Source organism: Hyperolius riggenbachi, chromosome 1, assembly GCF_040937935.1.
Source record: "Hyperolius riggenbachi isolate aHypRig1 chromosome 1, aHypRig1.pri, whole genome shotgun sequence".
Lineage (NCBI taxonomy): Eukaryota > Metazoa > Chordata > Amphibia > Anura > Hyperoliidae > Hyperolius > Hyperolius riggenbachi.
The window spans coordinates 302,798,382-302,823,355 of NC_090646.1; the positions used below are offsets into that span (position 1 = coordinate 302,798,382).

Sequence of the window (24,974 nt, forward strand, 5' to 3'; positions counted from 1 at the left end):
TCTCTCTCTGCACTGTCCCTCCCTTCTGTCTCTCTCTCTCTGCACTGTCCCTTCTGTCTCTCTCTCTCTGCTCTGTCCCTCCCTTCGGTGTCTCTCTCTCTCTGCTCTGTCCCTCCCTTCTGCCTCTCTCTCACTCTCTGTCCCTCCCTTCTGTCTCTATCTCCCTCTGCTCTGTCCCTCCCTTCTGTCTCTCTCTCTCTCTGCTCTGTCCCTCCCTCCTGTCTCTCTCTCTCTGCTCTGTCCCTCCCTCCTGTCTCTCTCTCTGTCCCTCCCTCCTGTCTCTCTCTCTGCTCTGTCCCTCCCTCCTGTCTCTCTCTCTGCTCTGTCCCTCCCAGCGGTCTCTCTCACCTGTCTCTCTCTCTTTCTGCTCTCTCTCTCTCACCTGTCTCTCTCTCTTTCTGCTCTGTCTCTCCCACTTGTCTCTCTCTCTCTCTCTCTTTCTCTGCTCTCTCTCCCTCGCCCATCTCTCTCTCTCTGCTCTCTCTCTTTCTGCTCTGTCTCTCCCACTCTCTCCCCCACCCGTCTCTCTCACCCACCTGTCTCTCTCCCACCTGTCTCTCTCTGCTCTGTCTCTCTCTCTCCGTTTATCTTCTCTCTCTCTCTGCTCAGTCTCTCCCTCCTGTGTCTCTTTCTCTCTCTCTTTCTCTCTCTCTCTTTGCTCAGTCTCCCCCTCCTGTCTCTCTCTCTCTCTCTTCGGTCTCTCTCTCTGCTCTCTCTGCTCAGTCTCCCTCCTGTCTTCTGCCACCTGTCTCTCTCTGCTCTCTCTCTTCCTTCTTTCTGTTTCTGCCTCCTGTCCTCTCTCTCTCTCTCTCGCGTGTCTATATACGTGTGTTCACAAGGTGGTCACTCAGCCAGAAATACATTGGACATATACAGGGGGATCTAACTATATACAAGGGGAATCTGACTATATCTGACTATATACAATGGCTGTGTACAGGGGGATCTGGCTATATACAGGGGCGATCTGAATATATACACTGGCTATATACTAAAGGGGGACTCTGGCTATATACTAAAGGGAGATCTGGCTATATATACTGTAATTGGGTATTATGTTGGTTACCTATCCTAAATGGGGGGTTATATAGCTACCTATACTATAAATGGGGAGTTCATCTGGCTACCTGTGCTAAGGGGGGGGGGGGGGAATTATCTGGCTACCTAATTGCTACCACATTATATATATTTTGGCAAAACACTGCTGCTGCATCGTGTATTTTGTAGGGAAACACTGCCTATACTGTGGCTATACTACACTACCTAAACTGGTGGTAATAATCCCAGGATACCTATACTGGGGGCACCCATACCTGACATTACCCACCGTGGCATGCACCGGGTGTCAAATGCCCTAGGTACGCCACTGGGCACCAGGCACAACGAGGAAGTGATTGGCTGCTTCCTCAATTTGCCTGCAGGCTGCAGTGCAGACTCTGCAGTGAAGTCCTAGCTGTGACGCCTCCGTGCCTGCACACACCGTGAGTCATTGACTTGGCCGGCCGGACTGTGTTCTGCCTGGGACCCACCCCCTGCCCGCCCCCCAACTAGGCTGTGCAGTGCACCGCATGCCAGTTCTGCTGCCACGTGCCCCCCACCGTGATGCCGCCGGCCTCCGAGTCCGACGACTCCGAGCTCTGCGGCCTCTCCAAAAGCGACCTGCTAGATAATGATGATGGTGCCGCCCGCCCTGTTGTCCCTGATTGTGTCAGTCACGGTCACTGAGCGCCACCGTGACGACGATGATGACGAGCCTGCCGCTGCTGTTCACCGGCCTTGCCAGCCAGCGCGAGATGGAGCATGCCCGCCGCAGCCGTCTGTCCCCTGCCTGCCAGTGCAGGATGGATCATGCTGGATGCCCGACGGCTGCCCTCCGCCATCGCCGCCGCCATCAGACCCCAGATCCCCGGTGAGTCACTTTGCTGGATGCCTCAGTCCTCTCAAGCTTGAGGAGCCACGGTTGGTCGGCCGTGGATTCCCTTTTTTTATTTTTTTTATTGCTATGTGATGATGATGTCTGTACTGGCTGCCTGCCTGCTATGATAAAAGGGGTCGGGTCGGGGACATACAGGAGGGTGGCAGCAGCAGCAGGCTTCACCAACTGCACGATCTGCTGCACTGCACCATACTTACAACCTGGGCTGGCTAGGCTAGCTATATTGCCAGTGGGACTGGCTGAGGTCTGTCTGCGCTCCAACTATTTACGTCTGTAACGTCTCAGATGATCTCTGACAGCAGGGTGGTGAATCACAGTGGCATAGACTCTTGACGACTGAATCATAATTGAAAGTGTGTACCAGGCTTTAGCCCTCATCTTAAAAGTGGATGTGTTAGAGGATTTAAATGAATCATCATGTATAATCCAGGGAGTGGGACCGAGTTGGTTTGCTGAGACAGTGTGTTGGTTGGGTCAGGTGCACCGTGTTGGGTGGAATCGTCACGATTCCTCTCCACACCTAACCAACACACTGTCTCAGCAAACCAACTCGGTCCCACTCCCTGGATTATACATGAACATGATTCATTTAAATCCTCTAACACATCCACTTCTAAGATGAGGGCTAAAGCCTGGTACACACTTTCAATTATGATTGGCCAATCACTGACCAATTTTACCACCTGCGTCATGTAGTATGAGGCTGGGCAGCAGATATTGCACATTATGAAGGAAGGTGGTAAAATCAGTGAATGATTGGCCAATCGTAATTGAAAGTGTGTAAGGCTTAATTCCGCTAATCCGTAATTGAAAGTGTGTAAGGCTTAATTCCGCTAAGAAAGACAGGAGGGACAACAAGCAGATGGAGACAGAAAGGGATATAGAGGGGGGGGGTATTGGCTGGGGGGTATCGGGGGGGGGGGGGGGTGTTATCGGCTGGGGGAGGGGGTATCGGGGGGGCCCCTTCACGGTCTTTGCCTCAGGCAGCAGAAAGTCCAGGACCGGCCCTGAGCCCATTGGGTCAACCTGGTGAACGATGGCAAGCAGGGCGCAGCTGACCAAATTGTGACACCTCCACGGCTTGCAGGCAGGCCTCCTGCCACCTCCTCTCCTCCTGCTACATGCTCTTCGCTGTCCTCCTCCTCCTTGGCTGAGTGGCAGTTCTCCTCTCCAGCTACACAGCCCCAGCTCCGCTGGGCCTATGCTGCATGCCAGGTACGACGGTGTCACGCCATCTTAGACATGTCTTGCCTCAAAGCGGAGAGTCACACTGGAGCAGCTCTCCTGGCTGCTCTTAAGAAACAGGTGGATGAGTGGCTGACCCCGCACCACCTGGAGATAGGCAACGTGGTGTGCGACAACGGCAGCAATCTGCTTGCCGCTTTGCATATGGGGAAGCTGACACACATACCCTGCATGGCACATGTCATGAATCTAGTTGTTCAAAGATTTGTGTCAAAGTACCCTGGCTTAGCAGATGTCCTGAAGCAAGCCAGGAAGTTATGTAGGCATTTGAGGCGGTCTTACACAGCCATGGCACACTTTGCAGAAATTCAGCGGAAAAACAACTTGCCGGTGAGACGCATGATTTGCGATAGCCCGACTCGCTGGAATTCGACCCTGCTCATGTTCTCCCGCCTGCTAGAACAGAAGAAAGCCGTCACCCAGTACCTCTACAACTACAGTACAATGAAACAGTTCTGGCCCGACAACTGGACACTGATGAGAAATGCATGCAGGCTCATGCGGCCGTTTGAGGAGGTGATCAACCTGGTGAGCCGCAGTGAAGGCACCATCAGCGACTTGATTCCCTACGCTTACTTCTTGGAGCGTGCTGTGCGTAGAGTGGCGGATGAAGCTGCGAATGAGCATGACCAGTAACAGTTACGGCAGGAACAGGCATGGGACCAATTTTCATCAGACCCAGCTGTTTCCTCAACACCTGCGGCAGCACAGAGGGGGGAGGAGGAGGAAGAAGAGAAGTCGTGTGCAGAAGACGAGTCAGACTCAGATGATGAGCAAGGTGTTTCAATGGGGGAGGAGGAGGAGGGGACGGCGGCAGGAGAACAACCGCAGCAGGCGTCGCAGGGGGCTTGTGCTGCTCAACCTTCCCGTGGTATTATTCGCGGCTGGGGGGAGGAGGTTGACTTACGTGACGTCACTGAGGAAGAGCAAGAGGAGATGCATGGTACATCTGGATCCGACTTTGTGCAGATGTCATCTTTTATGCTGTCCTGCCTGTTGAGGGACCCCCGTATAAAAAACCTCAAGGGGAATGAGCTGTACTGGGTGGCCACACTACTAGACCCTCGGTACAGGCACAAAGTGGCGGACCTGTTACCAACTCACCTGAAGGTGGAAAGGATGCAGCACATGCAGAACAAGCTGTCAACTATGCTTTACAATGCCTTTAAGGGTGATGTGACAGCACAACGCCAGCAAGGCACCACTGCCACTAATCCTCCTCCCGTGTCCACGCAGTCAAAGACAGTACGCTCCAGCGATCTCATGGTGATGTCGGACATGCGGACGTTCTTTAGTCCAACGCCTCGCCGTAGCCCTTCCGGATCCACCGTCCACCAACGCCTGGAACGGCAGGTAGCCGACTACCTGGCCTTAAGTGTGGATGTAGACACTGCTGTGAACAGCGATGAGGAACCCTTGAACTACTGGGTGCGCAGGCTTGACCTGTGGCCAGAGCTGTCCCAATTTGCCATCCAACTTCTCTCCTACCTTGCCGCAAGCATCCTGTCAGAAAGGACCTTCAGCGCAGCTGGAGGCATTGTCACTGAGAAGAGAAGTCGCCTAAGTCACAAAACTGTTAAGTACCTCACCTTTATCAAAATGAATGAGGCATGGATCCCGGAGGGCTGCTGCCCGCCCCAAGACTAAGTCAGTCCCCGCACACACAGCATCTCTGCCTGCACGCCGTGTGACTGGCTGCCTGGCCTGCCCCAAGAAGACTAAGTCGCTCCCAGTCCCTCCACACAGCATGTCTGCCTGCAGGCCACTTGACTACCTTCTCCGCCACCACCAACAGGGTCCGGGTGTCCAGGCGGATTGCTGAATTTTTTAGGCCGCTGCTAGCAGTAGCCGCTGTAATAATTTTTCTGGTGCGTGTACATGACTGCCTAATTTTTCTGGCTGCACTGCGGGCAGCTGCAACAACAAAAGAAAAGGAATGTACATGCGCCCATTCCCCTTCGTGATCATTACCTTGCCGTGGTGAAGGGGCTTGCGTATCACAATGAAGCAATGACCGGCGCCTAGATGAGTGTCTCGGGGGGCACACCCACGATAATAAGGTCGTTGCCTCATTGTGGTCAGACCAAATTTGATCAGCTGGACAGTCACTGTTCTGTCATTCAGCTACATCAGCCAGGCGACCATATGGGCTGTAAAGCCACCAAAACCTGCACTCTCGCCATGGTGCGCACCAGTCCAGCACGGCCGTCACTACACAAACAGCTGTTTGCGGTGTGTTACACTGTGAATTTGGTGTGTCAGTGTGAAGCAGTACCTTAATTACACTACCTGATTGATGTATACACATGCAAGATGTTTTAAAGCACTTTAGGCCTGTCATTTAGCATTTAATGTGATTTCTGCCATTAAAACGCTGCTTTGCGTCAAATCCAGATTTTTCCCGGGGACTTTTGGCATGTATCCCACTCCTCCACCTGGGGGTCCAGGTGTTAGACCCCTTGAAACATCTTTCCCTCACTTTTGTGGCCAGCATAATTTTTTTTTTCAAAGTTCGCATCCCCATTGAAGTCTATTGCGGTTCGCAAACTTTAACGCGAACCGAACCTTACGCGGAAGTTCGCGAACCCGGTTCGTGAACCTAAAATCGGAGGTTCGGCCCTGTCACAGGAGCCCTAGTGGCTGACCGCACTTAGCCTTCTTAACGGTGCCAGCGCACAGATCGTGCGAACTCTGGTCGCAGTCAATGCGCAGGAACCGTTAAGAATTAGCCGCAGACAACTCAGAAGGGAGCCTGTGAGACACGGGTAATTACAACGTACACACGATTCCACGGTATCTGCCACCACCACTGGTATGGGCCAGTGGACCCGATTTACTGACTGACTAGTCCTGCGAATAATTAGACAAACAAAAGATGAGCAAGCATGTTGATGCAAATTATATGCAAATACATACACAAGTGTGTTAATAGGGAGGGAAGGCAAGGTCTTCGACCTATTTAATCACTACATTATGGATAAAAAGGAGAGAAAAGGGCACCTCCCTAAATGAAACAAGATAATAAAGTCTGAAAAAGGAGGCTGAAGCGAATAAAACGGTTAAACACACGGTATTCTGTCTAGCCAACAACAAACAAACAGTAGCGTATCTTCAGAGACCCGGGATCAGTTCTGTGTGTGCTGATAAGCAGGGTAGCGGAACAGTGAATGACTTGGAGGAAGTCTTTTATTCACAGCAATATAAATAATTAATATATACAGACAATTATTAAAATCAACAATTATTAAAACAGTAATAGCCAGTATAAAAAAATAAAAGAAGGGAGAAAAATACTTAGTTCCTGGAAAGATGTCCTTTTTGTGGGAAAAATCAGAGTTCTGGGTTTCAATCAAAGTTCAGAGTTCAGACCAGGTGGATGCCAGCATATCCTCAAGCTGGCACCGATGAGTTCCAGATGTTTTCAGGGTGGAGGACTCAAGCCCGCCTGCTGGCTCTGTGCTTTTGATGAAGCTGGTTTGGGGGTGTGGCAATGCCGGCCCCCTCTGAGCTACCAGCAAATGACAGTTCATTCCCTCTGAGAGATTTTAGAGCTAAACTTATGAATTGCTGTAACTCCTGAACCATACACGTTACATTTAGGGGGGTAACAGCTTCATACTTGGAGGAAAATACAGATTAATATGATATCCAACATGGCTAGTGCAGCAGATCAGGGTCCTGGGTAGATTCATACCTGGGTTGTAGGGGCCCCGGGCCCCTCTCAACTGGTATCAAGAGATCCAGCATGACCCTACGGATCCAATGATACCGCTCTCATAACCACCCTATTTATTGTATTCTGTAAATGGGCAAAAGATTATATAGTACATTCATTTCTTCCTGCTAAGGCTGGAGTCAGCCTGACTGGAGTCCAGCTGTGTCTGCTTCTTGGGATCTCCCTCTATGAAAGGAACCTTATGGTTCCTGTAATTAGCATCTGGATGTGAAATCAGCTGGGACAAGCTTTCTGAACTCAAGGGTTTGCCCCTGCTCATTAGCATATCAAAAGAGCCATCCTGCAGTTAAGGTGATGCTATTTCTCTGCTGAGAAAGGACTGCAGACCTCCTACACAATAAATCCAGATTCTATCGATTTCAAGCGCAATCGATGCAGAGAATCGAGTGCGATCGTTTTTCTTCACGGGCGGTTACAGGACGCGCCTGCGGCCCTGCAACCGTCCGTGACAGGCCCAACTCTACTCGTTAGCTGACCAGTGGCCCAATTAATCTGAGGTGAGTGAAGTTTTAACCAAGGCATGCCAAGAATGATCGTGGAGGTTGTCATTCGCAACACAAAAAAATGCAAATCTTCTCTATGCAACACCCCGATAGTGACTCCCACTTCTGGAGTCTGTGACAGAGGACCGTTACCCTGCAGAGGGGAATCATCTACTGCAGTAACTTGAATCGGTGGTTTTACCGGGGTGACTGGAATACCAAATTTCTTAGCAAATTCGTAAGCCATAAAATTAGCCGCTGAGCCCGAGTCAATGAAGGCTTCAGTGACCTCAGACCTATCTTCCCATAAAACCGTACAGGGAAAAAGCAAACGTTTATCATCTAGGGGTAAAAATTGCACGTCTAGGGTATTACCCCCAACTACACCTAGGCAGAAGCGTTTCCTGACTTCTTAGGGCAATTCTGTACTCTATGACCCCCCTCTGCACAATAAAGACAGAGCTGCTCTGCTATCCCGCGTTTCCGCTCCACTTGAGACAATTTTGACCGACCAATCTGCATTGGCTCAGGCGGAGGTGAAGCGGGAGGAGGTGGAGTTACTAGAGGTGCAGCGTGGGACACCATTCTCACGTGGTTTTTACCCCGGGTCTGTCTCTGATAGCGCAGCCGGCGATCTATCCTGATGGCCGATGAAATGGCCTCATCGATGGACTTAGGTTCAGGCTGGCTTAACATAAGATCGGAGACCTCATCTGACAACCCTGATAAAAAAAAAAAAAACAATCTAAAAAGGGCAAATGTGTCCCACCTGGCCGATACTGACCATCTCCTAAATTCAGCAGCATAATCTTCAACCGGACTCTTGCCTTGACGTAACAGTTTGAGCTTCCGCTCAGAAGTCGAGGCAATGTCTGGGTCGTCGTAAATTATAGCCATAGCTTTAAAAAATTCCTCTACAGAGGTTAGGGCCTGGTGACCGAGGGGAAGACTGTACGCCCAGGTCTGAGAATCGCCTGATAAAGTCTTAATGAACGTAACCCTTTGGGTCATGGTTCCTGAAGAATTAGGCCTTAACTCAAAGTATGATAACACTCTGCTTCTAAAATTTCGGAAGTCAGATCTGCGACCAGAAAATTTTTCAGGTACAGGCATACGTATGTCTGTGCTAGGAGGAGATTGCACTTCATCCACAGCCGTCTGTAGGGTTTGTAGGGACCCAGACAGGGTATTAATCTGGGTCCGATGGTTACCCAGCACTTGGTAGATATTTTCCACCGTAGTGGTAAGTGTGCCCAGGCGGCTGATGAGTGCGTCCATTTGTATTTGGTCTGCCGTTCTGTAACGATCGGTGTAACACAGAGAGGGTCTGATTATTGGTGATCTGCAGTATCACCAAGAATACAGATATATACCCGATTATTGATGATCTGCAGTATCACCGATAATCAGATACATCGCTAACCTCTGGACACCGGAGAGATATGAGTGCTTTGGTGCAACAGTAAATACTTTGAGAGCAATACCTGGAGAACAGGTATCAGAGCAGTAGGCTATACTGCAAAAGAGAACAAGTGCCTTCCAGTAACCTGAGAATCTCCCGAAGTACAAAGACAGGAGACAGATTCAGTAATCCTAAAACATGCAGAGTTTGGCAACAGAATATCAGATATAGCGAAGTACCAAATCAGTAATCAGAAGAGTGGTCAGGAAAGCAGAAGGTCATAACAGATAATAAACAATGCCTAGTCTTGGTGTGAGCTCCGTGATCATCAACACCCTGGAACTAGTCTGAAGTATAACAGAATGATAATACAAGTCCCTAATCTGGGTGTGAGGTCCGTGATCATCAACACCCTGGAACTAGTCTGAAGTATAACGGAATGGTAATACAAGTCCCTAATCTGGGTGTGAGGTCCTTGATCATCAACACCCTGGAACTGGTCTGGATATAACAACTGGTAACGCATAATCTAACAAAAGGTCTGAGTGCTTCCACGTAGTGATCGCAACGGCAGACAACCAGTGAATGACCAGCACCCAGTATATATAGCACAGCACTCTCCAACGCCTCCCCTAAGTGCTGGACCAATGGGAACTGGTAGAATCGTCAGCTGACCGGCTTGGTCAGCTGACTCCCTTCTGGCTGTCATAAAAGTTCTGCCGCAGCGCGCGCGCGCGCGCGCGTCCTTCTGAACTTGTGTGGACTATCAGTCCCAGCCACACCAGCCATGTGTTGTGTACCACCCGCCGCGCTGGACGCGGAACCAGCCGCACCGCTATCAGGGCATGCGGCGGTTTCTCCGCATTCCGCCATGATGGTAGATGTAGGCCTACGCGTGCAAACCGCCGCGTTGGACGCGGAATCAGCCGCCTTGTTCTGAACACACGCGGTGGCTTTTTCGCGTTTTCTCAGTTACGTTCGGAAACTTGGAGTGGTTTCCACCGAAAAGGCTGGACATGGTAGCTTCTTGGATTGGCAGTTGCGTATTGTGTGGCATAACTGTTGGTCTCAGCGACAATTAAGTCGTAGAGACCAGCAGTGATAAAAAAAAAAAAAAAATTGTCACTGCGGTGGGGCGGGTGAGGGTTTGACCGGGTGATCAGAAGCCCGCAGGGGGCAGATTATGGCCTGATCTGATGGATAGGAGTGCTAGGGGTGACAAGAGGCGATTGATGGGTGTCTCAGGGGGTGATTAGAGGGGAGAATAGATGCAATCAATGCACTGGGGAGGTGATCGGAAGGGGGTCTGAAGGGGATCTGAGGGTTTGGCCGAGTGATCAGGAGCCCACACGGGGCAAATTAGGGCCTGATCTGATGGGTAGGTGTGCTAGGGGGTGACAGGAGGTGATTAATGGGTGTCTGAAGGTGTGATTAGAGGGGGGGAATAGATGCAAGCAATGCACTGGGGAGGTGATTGGGGGCGGGTGATTGGGTGCCCGCAAAGGGGCAGATGAGGGTCTGATCTGATGGGTAGCAGTGACAGGGGGATATTGATGGGTGATTAGAGGGGAGAACAGATGTAAATAATGCACTGGAGAGGTGTTCGGGCGGGGTCTGAGGGTGTGGGCGGGTGTTTGGGTGCCCGCAAGGGGCAGTTTAGGGTCTGATCTGATGGGTAGTAGTGACAGGGTGATTGATAGGTGATCAGGGTGTGAATAGAGGGGAGAATAGATGCAGGAAATGCACTGGTGAGGTGATAAGGGCTGGGGTCTGAGGGCGTTCTGAGGGTGTGGGCGGGTGATTGGGTGCCCGCAAGGGGCAGAATAGGGCCTGATCTGATGGGTAGCAGTGACAGGTAGTGACGGGGTGATTGATGGGTGTTCAGTGGGTGATTAGAGGGAAAAACAGATGTAAACAATGTACTTTGGAGGTGATCTGAGGGCTGTCTGCGGGCGATCTGAGGGTGCGAGCGGGTGATCAGGTGCCCGCAATTGGCAGGTTAGGGTCTTATCTGATGGGTGTTAGTGACAGGGGGTGATTGACAGGTGATCAGTGCATGATTACAGGGAAGAATAGATGTATACAGTACACGGGGGGGGGGATGGGGGTGATCAGGAGCCCCCAGGGGGCAGTTTAGGACCTAACCTAAAAAATAGCGTTGACAGATCGTGACAGGGAGTGATTGATGTGTAATTAGAGAGAACAGATGTTAACAATGCACTTCGGAGGCGATCTGAGGACGGGTGTGCGAAATTCTGAGGGTGTGTGGGGGGGGGGGGTGATCAGGTGCCCGCAAGGGGCAGGTTAGGGTCTGATCTGATGCGTGTTAGTGACAGGGGGTGATTGACAGGTGATCAGTGAGTGATTACAGAGAACAATAGATGTATACAATACACAGGGGGGGGGATCAGGAGCCCCCAGGGGGCAGTTAGGACCTAACCTAAAAAAATAACGTTGACAGATAGTGACAGGGAGTGATTGATGGGTGATTAGGGGGGTGATTGGGTGTAAACAGGGGTCTGGGGGGTGGGCAGGGGGGGGTCTGAGGAGTGCTGTGGGAGATCAGAGGGAAGGGGAGGGGGGGAAGATCAGTGTGTTTGTGTGCACATAGGGAGGGCTGCAGCCTGCCCTGGTGGTCCCTTGATCACTGGGACCACCAGGGCAGGAGGCAGCCTGTATAATACGCTTTGTATACAATACAAAGCGTATTATACGCCTGTATTGCGGCAGATCGGGGGTTAACAACCTGCCGGCGCTTCCGTACTGCCGGCGGGTTGACGTCGCGGGTGGGCGGAGCCTATTGCCGGAGGATGCGCGTGCAATGAGCGCGATCCCCGGCAGGAGAGAGCAGAACGACCCGCCGCCGAACGGTGTATTGTGGTCGTTTTGCGGGCCACTTTGCTGCCGCCCATCGGCTGTGGGCGGTCGGCAAGTGGTTAATAAAGGCATAAGAGTTCCCATTTCTCATAGCTATCCATTTTTCCACATGGCAATGGTTTTATTTATAATGTCGCTTAGGGCTTGTTCACACTTAGGGCGTTTTCTATTTTTTTCAGCACCGGCGATTTTCAAAATCCCCCTAAAACCGCGTGTGCAATGAATCCTTATGGGATAGTTCATATCAGCGCGTTTCATCTGCTTTCCGCTCAGCAAAGCATTGCCTATACCATTTTTAGGGTGATTTTGCTACAACGGAAGGTATATGAAAAGCGCAAACCGCTCACAAAATCACTTTATGCGGCGATGGCGTACACGCTTTTTCTTCCGCAAATATTTAAATGTGAAGTGTTTCCAGGTCAGCCTGCACTTCCTCTTTGCACAGAGAGCTAATGGCACGAAAAACCCTACCATGAGTTGCAGGAGCTGGTTCACCAAGATCCAGGACCATCCGGAATTGTATGACAAGAAGCATCCTGACTAAGTACACCACCAAGACCACTATGGTGTGGGCTGATATAGCTGCCTACTTTTCTGAGGACCTATGGGACGAATTTTCAGATAAAACCAAAGCAGATAAAAGTAAGTTATGCTGACATTAATATGTGTTTTGCCTGCATCAGTGTACAGTATTATTTGTGTGGTTTACCCATGTACTGCTATGTTCTGCAGTGAAGAAGGCAATACTGTTTGGCTTGTAATATGCAGAACTACTAAAGTGGCCTCATCAGGGCCGGATTTCTGGGAAGGCCACAAAGGCCATGGCCTAAGGCGATAAAATTAGATAAGATAAGGGCGGCAAGACTTGAAGAGAGGAGGTCATATGTGAAAGAAAATGATCTCTTCTGGTCCTGCAGCGCAGCCAGCCAGTGCCCTTCTCTGCACTAATAGCTGAATTCCAGGGTTTGCCAATCCCTGTTTCTCTCTCTCTCACTTCCTGACGTGTTATGACAATCAGCATCTGCTGTCACCTGATGATCCATTCCTCTGTATGATGGACATACAAGTCGATGTGAGAAATACCAGGAATTTACATTACAAAGCAGATAGCACTAAGTTCCACTGAGTCTTAATGCAGGAATTCACAAACATCAGTAAATTCTGCTAGTTTCTTCACCTCTTTTACAGCTGTGACACTGACCCCAGCAGCTGTTAATGACTTTATCTAATCCTAATTTATGAAAATTTCTCTTTTTCACCTAGCTAACAATGATCTAGTCTCTGCCTCTGTTTCCTGACTAATTTTCTGTTCTTCAGCTCCTACCATCTATGAGAACTGCAGGAATGAAAATGTTTGCTTGCCTTTCATTGCTTAACGGTCACCTGAGCGGTTACTACCTCTATGCTAGTGTGTATGGTTTGGCATCCTACTTTCCAGTAGCAGTAAAGCATTGTACTATCTTAGCCATCAGTGAAAGCAGAAACAACATTTATTGGCTTAAAAGAAAAGAATAAAGTAAGCTTTCTGCTAATAAGCCTTTGTTCCTGTTTACTGTCAATATGTTACAACACACTACCATATGTACATTCAGCATTCAAAAGAGATACATAGATTTTTCAGCAAATATAAATGTCATTCAGATGCTTTAAAGTGGAGCTGAACTCTTGCACAGGACAGAAGGAAAACAGAGAAATGTACCCTGTATGCATTTAGAGAGCCTAATTCCCCCTCATCTGTGTCTGATCACAAGTTGTAATTCGATCTCTACACTGTCATCTGACTGCCACAACATCTAAGCTCATTTGAAATGCCACAACATCTAAGCTCATTTGAAAGCACAGGATGTTAACAATATGTCTGCTTCTATGAAAGCAGGAAGTAGACACACTGTTACAGTTGATACAAATACTGCAATAAATCTCCAAAGAAATGTTTTTCTTTAAAGGTTTTGTTGCATATCTTTGAGAGCAGATAGGAAGTTCTGAGTTCAGGCCCACTCTAATTACAACAGAATATCCAAAGGGGGTCTTGACAGGATGTTTGCTACTTACCTGTTCTCTGTTGTGGAGGGCCTCTCTCCATTTGCACTGCCCTGCCACCAGTTTGTGGCTCCGACTGCAGCCAGTTGCTCAAGTAGTCAAATGCTGCTAAATAGTTAGCAAAGTTAGCTATAGGTGTCCCCAGTATAGGTAAGTTACCTATAAGTGTCCCTACTCCCCAGTACAGGTAGCCTGGGAGAGCTTGCGGGCACACAGGAGTTGGAGTGGGGACATAATTACCCCCTCCCTCACCTGGGTTATCCCTTTCTGCGCTGCTCCCTACAGATTTTAGTGCAGTGGCAGCAAGCAGGAAATGACTCACCTCTTCCTGGCTCCAGACGCCTGAGCTCTGCGTGTCACGTGTCTTCCGTCTCCATTGCTGCTAATCAGAAAGTAGTGAGCTGCATTGGAGACAGAAGACACGTGAACACGCAGATCTCCAGCCCCTGGAACACTGAAGAGGTAAGTAGTACCCTGCCTGGACACTGCCATTGCGCTAAATTCTGGAAATTGGTACGCGGAAGAGGGAGCCCCCTCTCCACCACTGTGTGCTCACAAGCCCCCTTCCTGCGCTGCTAGTGCGTGGCATAAAGGGGTCAGCCACCATTAGCCATCATCCACCCCCACTCACCACATCTCCCTGGGACCTCCCTGTTGATGGTCACAGCAGCCCACTCCAAGTCCTCACTTCCTCCCTGGGCCCTGGCTCTGCACTCTAGACAGTCTCAACAGCACAGCAGCTGCCCCCTTCTTATCCAGGTCACTGAGGTCAGGTTGAAAAAGCAATACAGAGTTTACAGTCCGACTCTGCATTGCTCTTGCAACCTAGCCTCAGTGGCCTGGATTACGACGGGGAAGGGGGGGGGGGGGGGGGAGGGGGAATTAGCACCGCAGCCAGTCAAGTTATGGGGATGCACCTCCTCCGGCCTGGGGGCCTGCCTGCCCCGCTGTGCATGCTCGTTCCTCGCTCCCTTGCTGCACGCGTGGCCGCCCACCTCTACTCCCAACACACGTCCCCCAGCCATCTCTCCAACTTACGTGGCGGCTCGATGGCGGCTTTTAAAGTTGTCAGTCACGTTTGCGACAGCGTCACACGCAGACTGACGTCATCACGCCCGGCACGCAGCGCAGTAAGCTGTGCTCGAGGTGGGCAGTCAGGGGCTGCCTACTGTGCACGCACTGGCCACAGTCAGATGTAATGGGCCCCATGTCATATCACAGGTGACATTACTCTGTCATTAAAGGCCCACTGGTGTTTTTCCCAACCTCCCACCACCCTAGTATGGCCCAGAGTATAGGGTTATAACACATATCTCTTCAACAAAACATTGGGCCAGAACACTTTATACTCCGTAATTTCTATGCCTGTAATTTTAAAATTTCTCATCAGTGGAATAAATACACCTTGGACATTTTTGAAGCCATGGTACATCATGTCATGGAGTGATATAAGTCTTGGAAATCACACCACAATGGGCCAGTCTTGTCTCCCTTCCTTAAACTCTGAGACTGCCTAATGCAGAGTGGCTCTCGTATTCATCGATCACACCATATGGCAAGAACTTGCAAACGCAAGGAGCAATATTTGAAGGCCAGTCCAGTCTCACTTCGACATCGAGTGCACTCTGTCTCCCTAACTTATCTGAGAAGGTGGAAATGTATACAGTATATCATCACCCTCTGATACATCAGAATACTCTGCATCTATGATCTCTCACTTTCACTTGGCAAGCACAGTACTGAAGTAAAAGATGCATAAGTGTTACTGAAGAAAAGGAGGAGCTTGAAATGTGGTTGTTAATTTTGGTCTCATCCAACCAATAAATGTATTAAGACTGTGGAGAATTCCCCCATATTGAATGTTTAGTGCAGGATTACATGACAGAAAATCGTATACTTACCCAACGTTAATTTCCCTTTCCAGATTCATCAATGGCAGCACATGTGGGTAGTGACTCCATCCCCAACTACCCTATAAAGCTAAGGCCTGAGACACGCCCTCAGACTACAAAATATAATGTTAATCTAAATTAACAGGCAGGCGACCTGTGCTGTCATGGTTCATCTGGAAAGGAAAATTACCATCGGTTAAGTATACAAATTTTCCATTTTACCAGAGGCGTATCTGGCAGAGTGGATATAGGGCACCTGCCATAGGCACCCCTCGTCACTCCCCAGGGCGCGCATCGAGGAGTGAATGGGCAAGTAAGTTCACACAGCCAGTGATTCTTTCCTTCCTCCCAGCCAGATCTGAGGCACTTGCACTCCCTAAGTTGTCCACCACTGACTGCGCAAGTACTTTGCGTCCTGAGAGAGAGAATCCCGACCCAGCTGGCCATTTACCTCCCCATACACACTCCTTCTGGCCCAGCACATAACAAAATGTCAGCTGGCGCGGCACCACTCGCTAGTTGGCTGCCAACCGGGCATACCCACATGTGATTGGCCAAGCGATGCTGGCATGCTGTTAAGGCTAATGGGAACAGAGAGAAGAACTGCCTGCCAAGTGAGGCTCACACAGAGCAGGTAGTGCACACACGCTTGCTGTTGCTGTACACCCTGTGAAAAGAGGCAGGCAGAGCTGATACTAGAGCTCTTTAAAGAAAGGCAATTTATCAGACCAACAACCGTTTAAGTACTTATTGCAGGGGGCTTATCACTGGTGGTCTGCCCTGATGAATTCCTTCTACTTCACCCACTATGCTTTCTCTCAGACACTCAATGCTTGACACACATATTCTTGTTTCACACACACAGGACAGGAAAGAGACCAGTGTGTAGGTCCAATGACAAGTTAGGGCATCCGCCATAGAACAAAGAGGACGTTCGGGGTTTAGGTCCATTTTAAGATCAAGCTTATGATCGGATTCTAAGGCATCCTTGAATGGAAATGAGTCCTCTAGCATGAGGGCGACATGGCATGCCAGGTGCATCAGTAAGTCAATGGGACTGCTGGGGCAGTGTCATGCGACTTAGCATACTCTTCAGAAAGTGGGGTAGCGCATTAAACGTAGGTTGCTTAAAAAGGTGTCTTTTTTTTCAATCACCTGCCACTAGTATAGAATAATTTCATAATTTTTGTGCATCAAAGGAAAAGACGCAGATGACTTCTTTAAATGTTTTTAATATTTCTTTTGTTTACCATTTGGGAGGAAGACTGGATAATCATATTCTTCTCACTCAATAGCCTCCCTCACTGCCTTAAAGGAGTCATCAGGGGGTTTTAAGAACAATAAGTACTACTTACCCAGGGCTTCGTCCAGCCCCAAGCATATCCCTCACTGCAGCTCCGCGGTGATTCGTTCGCCTGTGAAGCTTCCCGGTCCTCAGCGAGGACTTCAGGCCGACCTAGAGGTTGGTCTGTACTGCGCCTGCGCGAGCAGCGCTTTCAATCATCGCCGCGTAGACCGGAGCGTACTGCACAGGAGCATTAGTTCTGTGCTTGCGCAGTATGCTCTGGTCCACATGGCGGTGATTCACTGACGTCATCGCCAGGGACCAGAAAGTTTCACAGGCGTACTGCTCACCACAGAGCTGCAGTGAGGGACATGCTGGGAGCTTAGGGCTGGATGAAGCCCTGGGTAAGTAGAACTTATTGTTCTTAAAACCTCCTTATGACTCCTTTAAAGCAAACCTGAAGCGAAAAACTTATGATATGAATTGTATGTGTAGTACAGATAAGAAATAGGGCATTAATAGCAAAGAAAGTCATTTTTCCAGCCGAACAGTTACACACAAAAAAAAAAAAAAACCTTCAGTTATGCAAAAGAGCTTCTGTGAGCTGTTTGAACCAGTAGGTCTAATACAGTCGTGTTTTTCTGAAGCATTAAGGGAGCGAAGAAACAGAAACAACTTGCGATAAGGTTTTACTGCAGAAACGTGCAAAGGGTCTTTTTTCTGCTTTGTAGCTTAAAATACAGAGGGTGGTTTTAAAACTGCAGCTGACTGTACAGTAGAATCCATTTATAGTAAACTCCAAGGGGCCAAGAAATGTAGTTTAGTTTATCAGAAATTGTCCTAGAAATGGCCAAGCACACCCTGGTACATTCTCTGCTGCAAAGGAGCAACTCTGTCCTCCTGTTGGAGGCACAGTACAAACATTTGCACATTTGGTTGACTACAAGATTAAGTATACCTTAGTACTGCATAGCCAGGCTGGCTCCTTAAAAATTGCAGTGGTTATGGACTACTGTGGAAGCAGGAATTCGCTTCCTGTGAGTGGCTCTGATACCTCTGTGGGTGGAACTTGCAGCAAGTGTCCTGCAAACCTTTCTGCTCACACTTGAGCCAATCAGGAAGCTTATCTTCTAAATGCAGCCAATTATAATAAGCCACTCATCTAAAATGTGATTGGCTCCAATACTTCAGCGGAAAGGACTTTGCACGCTACTCTCCACTCTCAGTTTTGCAGCCAGTAGGCTCTCATCTGCACTACAAGGGAAAATAGCCATACTGCACGCCACACGCTACCAAGAGCGTCATCGCTAATAAGGTAAGAGATACGTCGGCGTGTGTACAATCCTGTGGGAGGCCTGGGACAATACTTTTATTGGTGATTGCAAAGTGGACGTTATAATGCATCCTCTGTTTATGTTCACATTATTCCTCATTTCCCCCAGGCTGCTTATTTGTACAGTACTGTATATCCAGCACCGATGCCATTGTTCTAGTCTTACAAATGCATCCTCTCACTTAGAACTAGCCTGAAGAGAGCAACCAACCATGGGTTTCACACTGACATATGACGCATGTGCCGCCCACTGTTTACTATATCCAGAGTCTGTCACATAGGGGCCAAAAAACATATTTACTATAACAGAAGTTTTATTATATCAGTTTACTATACCAAGCGTTGCTCCCATAGACTTATAATGGAGATTGGCTGGGACCTGGAGAGGTAGTTTACTATAGCCAAATGTTTACTATAGAGTTTAACAAGATTATACTGTATATCCAAATGTTTACTATATCAGAGTTTACTATAACAAGGTTCTATGTATGATGCAATGTAAAAAAAAAAAGAAAAGCTATGTAACAAAATAAAAATGACTGTTCTTTGCTACTAATGTTTTATTCCTTATCCGTACTACATATACATTTCATCACAAGTTTTTTTTTTTTTCATTTCAGGTTTGCTTTAATATAAGGCTGGACAAGAGGGGTCAAATCCTACCTCGAACAGGTCTGAAGTTACATTTGAAGCAGGAGTAGAAGGAACAGGCTGTGCTTCACCCAAATGTGCAGGCGGTGGGGACATTTTAGCAATGTAGTCCAACTCCTAAACCGCCAGCTTTAACATTTCGTTATCAATAGTTTGCCTCTGGTTCATTTCGCATTTCTGCAAAGCACCTAGCACAGACTATTTTCCCTGGCATTACTTGGTCTCTCCACATGCCCAGCTTTGCTTGGAGCGGTATCTAGAAAAGGAGGAGGACCTTTGCCACATTGGAGAGGGACTACAAGCACTCCTGTCTTCTTGAAGCGTGATCTTTTGGAGGGTCTGGTTCAATCTTCTCGGGCTGCAAAGAAGAAATTAACCATCAGAACAAGTTCAATCACTGTTTACGGCTTACCTGCACACTCCCCCCCCCCCCCCCCCCCCCCTTATCTGTTAATTTGCTCGTCTGTAGGTGGTGCTGGAATGTTCATTAGAAGGCAGCAGAAACTTGGCTGCAAAAGGAGGAAGTGAGATATAGCATACAGGGTAGGCTGGATCAGCATGAAACATCCCAGCAATACAGCACTTACCAAAGATAAAGAAAACCAGATGCAATGCAACTGCTACAGCAGCAGTCAGCATTCTTACAAAGCCAGTGAACACCACCAAATCATCCACCCTTAACCACTTGAGGACCTAGGGCTTTCTACCCCTTAAGGACCGGCCACTTTTTTTCCATTCAGACCACTGCAGCTTTCACAGTTTATTGCTCGCTCATACAACCTACCACCTAAATGAATTTTGGCTCCTTTTCTTGTCACTAATAAAGCTTTCTTTTGGTGCTATTTGATTGCTCCTGCGATTTTTACTTTTTATTATATTCAGCAAAAAAGACATGAATTTTGGCAAAAAAATGATTTTTTTAACTTTCTGTGCTGAGTTTTCAAATAAAGTAAAATTTCTGTATACATGCAGCGCGAAAAATGTGGACAAACATGTTTTTGATAAAAAAAAACCCATTCAGTGTATATTTATTGGTTTGGGTAAAAGTTATAGCGTTTACAAACTATGGTGCAAAAAGTGAATTTTCCCATTTTCAAGCATCTCTGACTTTTCTGATCCTCTGTCATGTTTCATGAGGGGCTAGAATTCCAGGATAGTATAAATACCCCCCAAATGACCCCATTTTGGAAAGAAGACATCCCAAAGTATTCGCTGAGAGGCATAGTGAGTTCATAGAAGATATTATTTTTTGTCACAAGTAAGCGGAAAATGACACTTTGTGAAAAAAAAAAAAAAAAAAAAAAAAGTTTCCATTTCTTCTAACTTGCGACAAAAAAAAATGAAATCTGCCACGGACTCACCATGCCCCTCTCTGAATACCTTGAAGGGTCTACTTTCCAAAATGGGGTCATTTGTGGGGTGTGTTTACTGTCCTGACATTTTGGGGGGTGCTAAATTGTAAGCACCCCTGTAAAGCCTAAAGGTGCTCATTGGACTTTGGACCCCTTAGCGCAGTTAGGCTGCAAAAAAGTGCCACACATGTGGTATTGCCGTACTCAGGAGAAGTAGTATAATGTGTTTTGGGGTGTATTTTTACACATACCCATGCTGGGTGGGAGAAATATCTCTGTAAATGACAATTTGTTAATTTTTATTTACAGAGATCTTTCTCCCACTCAGCATGGGTATGTGTAAAAATACACCCCAAAACACATTGTACTACTTCTCCCGAGTATGGCGATACCACATGTGTGGCACTTTTTTGCACCCTAACTGCGCTAAAGGGCCCAAAGTCCAATGAGTACCTTTAGAATTTCACAGGTCATTTTGAGAAATTTCGTTTCAAGACTACTCCTCACGGTTTAGGGCCCCTAAAATGCCAGGGCAGTATAGGAACCCCACAAATGACCCCATTTTAGAAAGAAGACACCCCAAGGTATTCCGTTAGGAGTATGGTGAGTTCATAGAAGATTTTATTTTTTGTCAAAAGTAAGCGGAAAATGACACTTTGTGAAAAAACACAATTAAAATCAATTTCCGCTAACTTTTGACAAAAAATAAAATCTTCTATGAACTCACCATACTCCTAACGGAATACCTTGGGGTGTCTTCTTTCTAAAATGGGGTCATTTGTGGGGTTCCTATACTGCCCTGGCATTTTAGGGGCCCTAAACCGTGAGGAGTAGTCTTGAAACGAAATTTCTCAAAATGACCTGTGAAATTCTAAAGGTACTCATTGGACTTTGGGCCCTTTAGCGCAGTTAGGGTGCAAAAAAGTGCCACACATGTGGTATCGCCATACTCGGGAGAAGTAGTACAATGTGTTTTGGGGTGTATTTTTACACATACCCATGCTGGGTGGGAGAAATACCTCTGTAAATGGACAATTGTGTGTAAAAAAATCAAGATTGTCATTTACAGAGGTATTTCTCCCACCCAGCATGGGTATGTGTAAAAATACACCCCAAAACACATTATACTACTTCTCCCGAGTACGGCGATACCACATGTGTGGCACTTTTTTGCACCCTAACTGCACTAAGGGGCCCAAAGTCCAATGAGTACCTTTAGGATTTCACAGGTCATTTTTGTTTCAAGACTACTCCTCACGGTTTAGGGCCCCTAAAATGCCAGGGCAGTATAGGTACCCCACTAATGACCCCATTTTAGAAAGAAGACACCCCAAGGTATTCCGTTAGGAGTATGGTGAGTTCATAGAAGTTTTTATTTTTTTGTCACAAGTTAGCGGAAATTGATTTTAATAGTTTTTTTTCACAAAGTGTCATTTTCCGCTAACTTGTGACAAAAAATAAAATCTTCTATGAACTCACCATACTCCGTACGGAATACCTTTGGGTGTCTTCTTTCTAGAATGGGGTCATTTGTGGGGTTCCTATACTGCCCTGGCATTTTAGGGGCCCTAAACCGTGAGGAGTAGTCTTGAAACCAAATGTCGCAAAATGACCTGTGAAATCCTAAAGGTACTCATTGGACTTTGGGCCCCTTAGCGTACTTAGGGTGTAAAAAAGTGCCACACATGTGGTACCGCCGTACTCAGGAGAAGTAGTATAATGCGTTTTGGGGTGTATTTTTACACATACCCATGCTAAGTGGGAGAAATATCTCTGTAAATGACAATTGTTTGATTTTTTTTACACACAATTGTCCATTTACATAGAAATTTCTCCCATCCAGCATGGGTATGTGTAAAAATACACCCCAAAACACATTATACTACTTTTCCTGAGTACGGCGGTACCACACGTGTGACAATTTTTTGCAGCCTAGGTGCGCTAAGGGGCCCAACGTCCTATTCACAGGTCATTTTGAAGCATTTGTTTTCTAGACTACTCCTCGCGGTTTAGGGCCCCTAAAATGCCAGGGCAGTATAGGAACCCCACAAGTGACCCCATTTTAGAAAGAAGACACCCCAAGGTATTCCGTTAGGTGTATGGCGAGTTCATAGAAGATTTTATTTTTTGTCACAAGTTAGTGAAAAATGACACTTTGTGAAAAAAAACCAATAAAAATTAATTTCCGCTAACTTTTGACAAAAAATAAAATCTTCTATGAACTCGTCATACACCTTACAGAAAACCTTGGGGTGTCTTTTTTTCTAAAATGGGGTCACTTGTGGGGTTCCTATACCGCCCTGGCATTTTACAGGCCCAAAACCGTGAGTAGTCTGGAAACCAAATGTCTCAAAATGACTGTTCAGGGGTATAAGCATCTGCAAATTTTGATGACAGGTGGTCTATGAGGGGGCGAATTTTGTGGAACCGGTCATAAGCAGGGTGGCCTTTTAGATGACAGGTTGTATTGGGCCTGATCTGATGGATAGGAGTGCTAGGGGGGTGACAGGAGGTGATTGATGGGTGTCTCAGGGGGTGGTTAGAGGGGAAAATAGATGCAATCAATGCACTGGGGAGGTGATCGGAAGGGGGTCTGAGGGGGATCTGAGGGATTGGCCGAGTGATCAGGAGCCCACACGGGGCAAATTGGGGCCTGATCTGATGGGTAGGTGTGCTAGGGGGTGACAGGAGGTGATTGATGGGTGTCTCAAGGTGTGATTAGAGGGGGGAATAGATGCAAGCAATGCACTGGCGAGGTGATCAGGGCTGGGGTCTGAGGGCATTCTGAGGGTGTGGGCGGGTGATTGAGTGCGCTAGGGGCAGATAGGGGTCTAATCTGATAGGTAGCAGTGACAGGGGGTGATTGATGGGTAATTAGTGGGTGTTTAGGGTAGAGAATAGATGGAAACACTGCGCTTGGGTGGTGATCTGATGTCGGATCTGCGGGCGATCTATTGGTGTGGGTGGGTGATCAGTTTGCCCGCAAGGGGCAGGTTAGGGGCTGATTGATGGGTGGCAGTGACAGCGGGTGATTGATGGGTGGCAGTGACAGGGGGTGATTGATGGGTGGCAGTGACAGGGGGTGATTGATGGGTGATTGACAGGTAATCAGTGGGTTATTACAGGGGAGAACAGATGTAAATATTGCACTGGCGAATTGATAAGGGGGGGGTCTGAGGGCAATCTGAGCGTGTAGGCGGGCGATTGGGTGCCCGCAAGGGGCAGATTAGGGTCTGATCTGATGGGTAACAGTGACAGGTGGTGATAGGGGGTGATTGATGGGTAATTAGTGGGTGTTTAGAGGAGAGAATAGATGTAAACGCTGCGCTTGGGTGGTGATCTGATGTCGGATCTGCGGGCGATCTATTGGTGTGGGTGGGTGATCAGATTGCCCGCAAGGGGCAGGTTAGGGGCTGATTGTTGGGTGGCAGTGACAGGGGGTGATTGATGGGTGATAGGTGATTGGCAGGTGATTGACAGGTGATCAGTGGGTTATTACAGGGAAGGACAGATGTAATTAATGCACTGGCGAATTGATAAGGGGGGGGGGGGGGGTCTGAGGGCAATCTGAGCGTGTGGGCGGGTGATTGGGTGCCCGCAAGGGGCAGATTAGGGTCTGATCTGATAGGTAACAGTGACAGGTGGTGATAGGGGGTGATTGATGGGTGATTGATGGGTAATTAGTGGGTGTTTAGAGAAGATAACAGATGTAAACAATACATTTAGGAGGTAATCTGACGGCGGGTTTGCGGGCGATCTAATGGTGTGGGTGGGTGATCAGATTGCCCGCAAGGGGCAGGTTAGGGGCTGATTGATGGGTGGCAGTGACAGGGGGTGATTGATGGGTGATAGGTGATTGGCAGGTGATTGACAGGTGATCAGTGGGTTATTACAGGGAAGAACAGATGTAATTAATGCACTGGTGAATTGATAAGGGGGGGTCAGAGGGCAATCTGAGCGTGTGGGCGGGTGATTGGGTGCCCGCAAGGGGCAGATTAGGGTCTGATCTGATAGGTAAAAGTGACAGGTGGTGATAGGGGGTGATTGATGGGTAATTAGTGGGTGTTTAGAGGAGAGAATAGATGTAAACAATGGATTTGGGAGGTGATCTGATGTCGGATCTGCGGGCGATCTATTGGTGTGGGGGGGTGATCAGATTGCCCGCAAGGGGCAGGTTAGGGGCTGGCTGATGGGTGGCAGTGACAGGGGGTGATTGATGGGTGATTGACAGGTGATTAGGGGGATAGATGCATACAGTAAACAGGGGGGGGGTGGTCTGGGGAGAATCTGAGGGGTGGGGGGTGATCAGGAGGGGGCAGGGAGCAGGGTGGGGGATAAAAAAAAAAATAGCATTGACAGATAGTGACAGGGAGTGATTGATGGGTGATTAGGGGGGTGATTGGGTGCAAACAGGGGTCTGGGGGGGTGGGCAGGGGGGGGGTCTGATGGGTGCTGTGGGCGATCTGGGGCAGGGGGGGGGGAAATCAGTGTGCTTGGTGCAGACTAGGGTGGCTGCAGCCTGCCCTGGTGGTCCCTCGGACACTGGGACCACCAGGGCAGGAGGCAGCCTGTATAATACACTTTGTAAACATTACAAAGTGTATTATACACTTTGTATGCGGCGATCGCGGGGTTAACATCCCGCTGGCGCTTCCGTATAGCCGGCGGGATGTTGCGGCGGGGTGAGCGGCGCCAGGCGGAGGATCGCGTCACTGATGACGCGATCGCTCCGCCCATGCCCCT

General features: G+C 48.4%; 1 protein-coding gene across 1 annotated transcript in view; it reads right to left on the reverse strand.

The window, feature by feature from the left end:
* Nucleotides 1-17,331: 17,331 nt before the first annotated feature.
* Nucleotides 17,332-24,974, reverse strand: part of ELAVL1 (ELAV like RNA binding protein 1) — a 165,350-nt gene continuing 157,707 nt past the window's right edge. Inside the window, exon 6 of the mRNA XM_068233799.1 lies at nt 17,332-19,237. Within this exon, the coding sequence (XP_068089900.1) occupies nt 19,093-19,237 (145 nt within the window). The 3' untranslated portion in view covers nt 17,332-19,092. The remainder of the gene's footprint in view (nt 19,238-24,974) is intronic.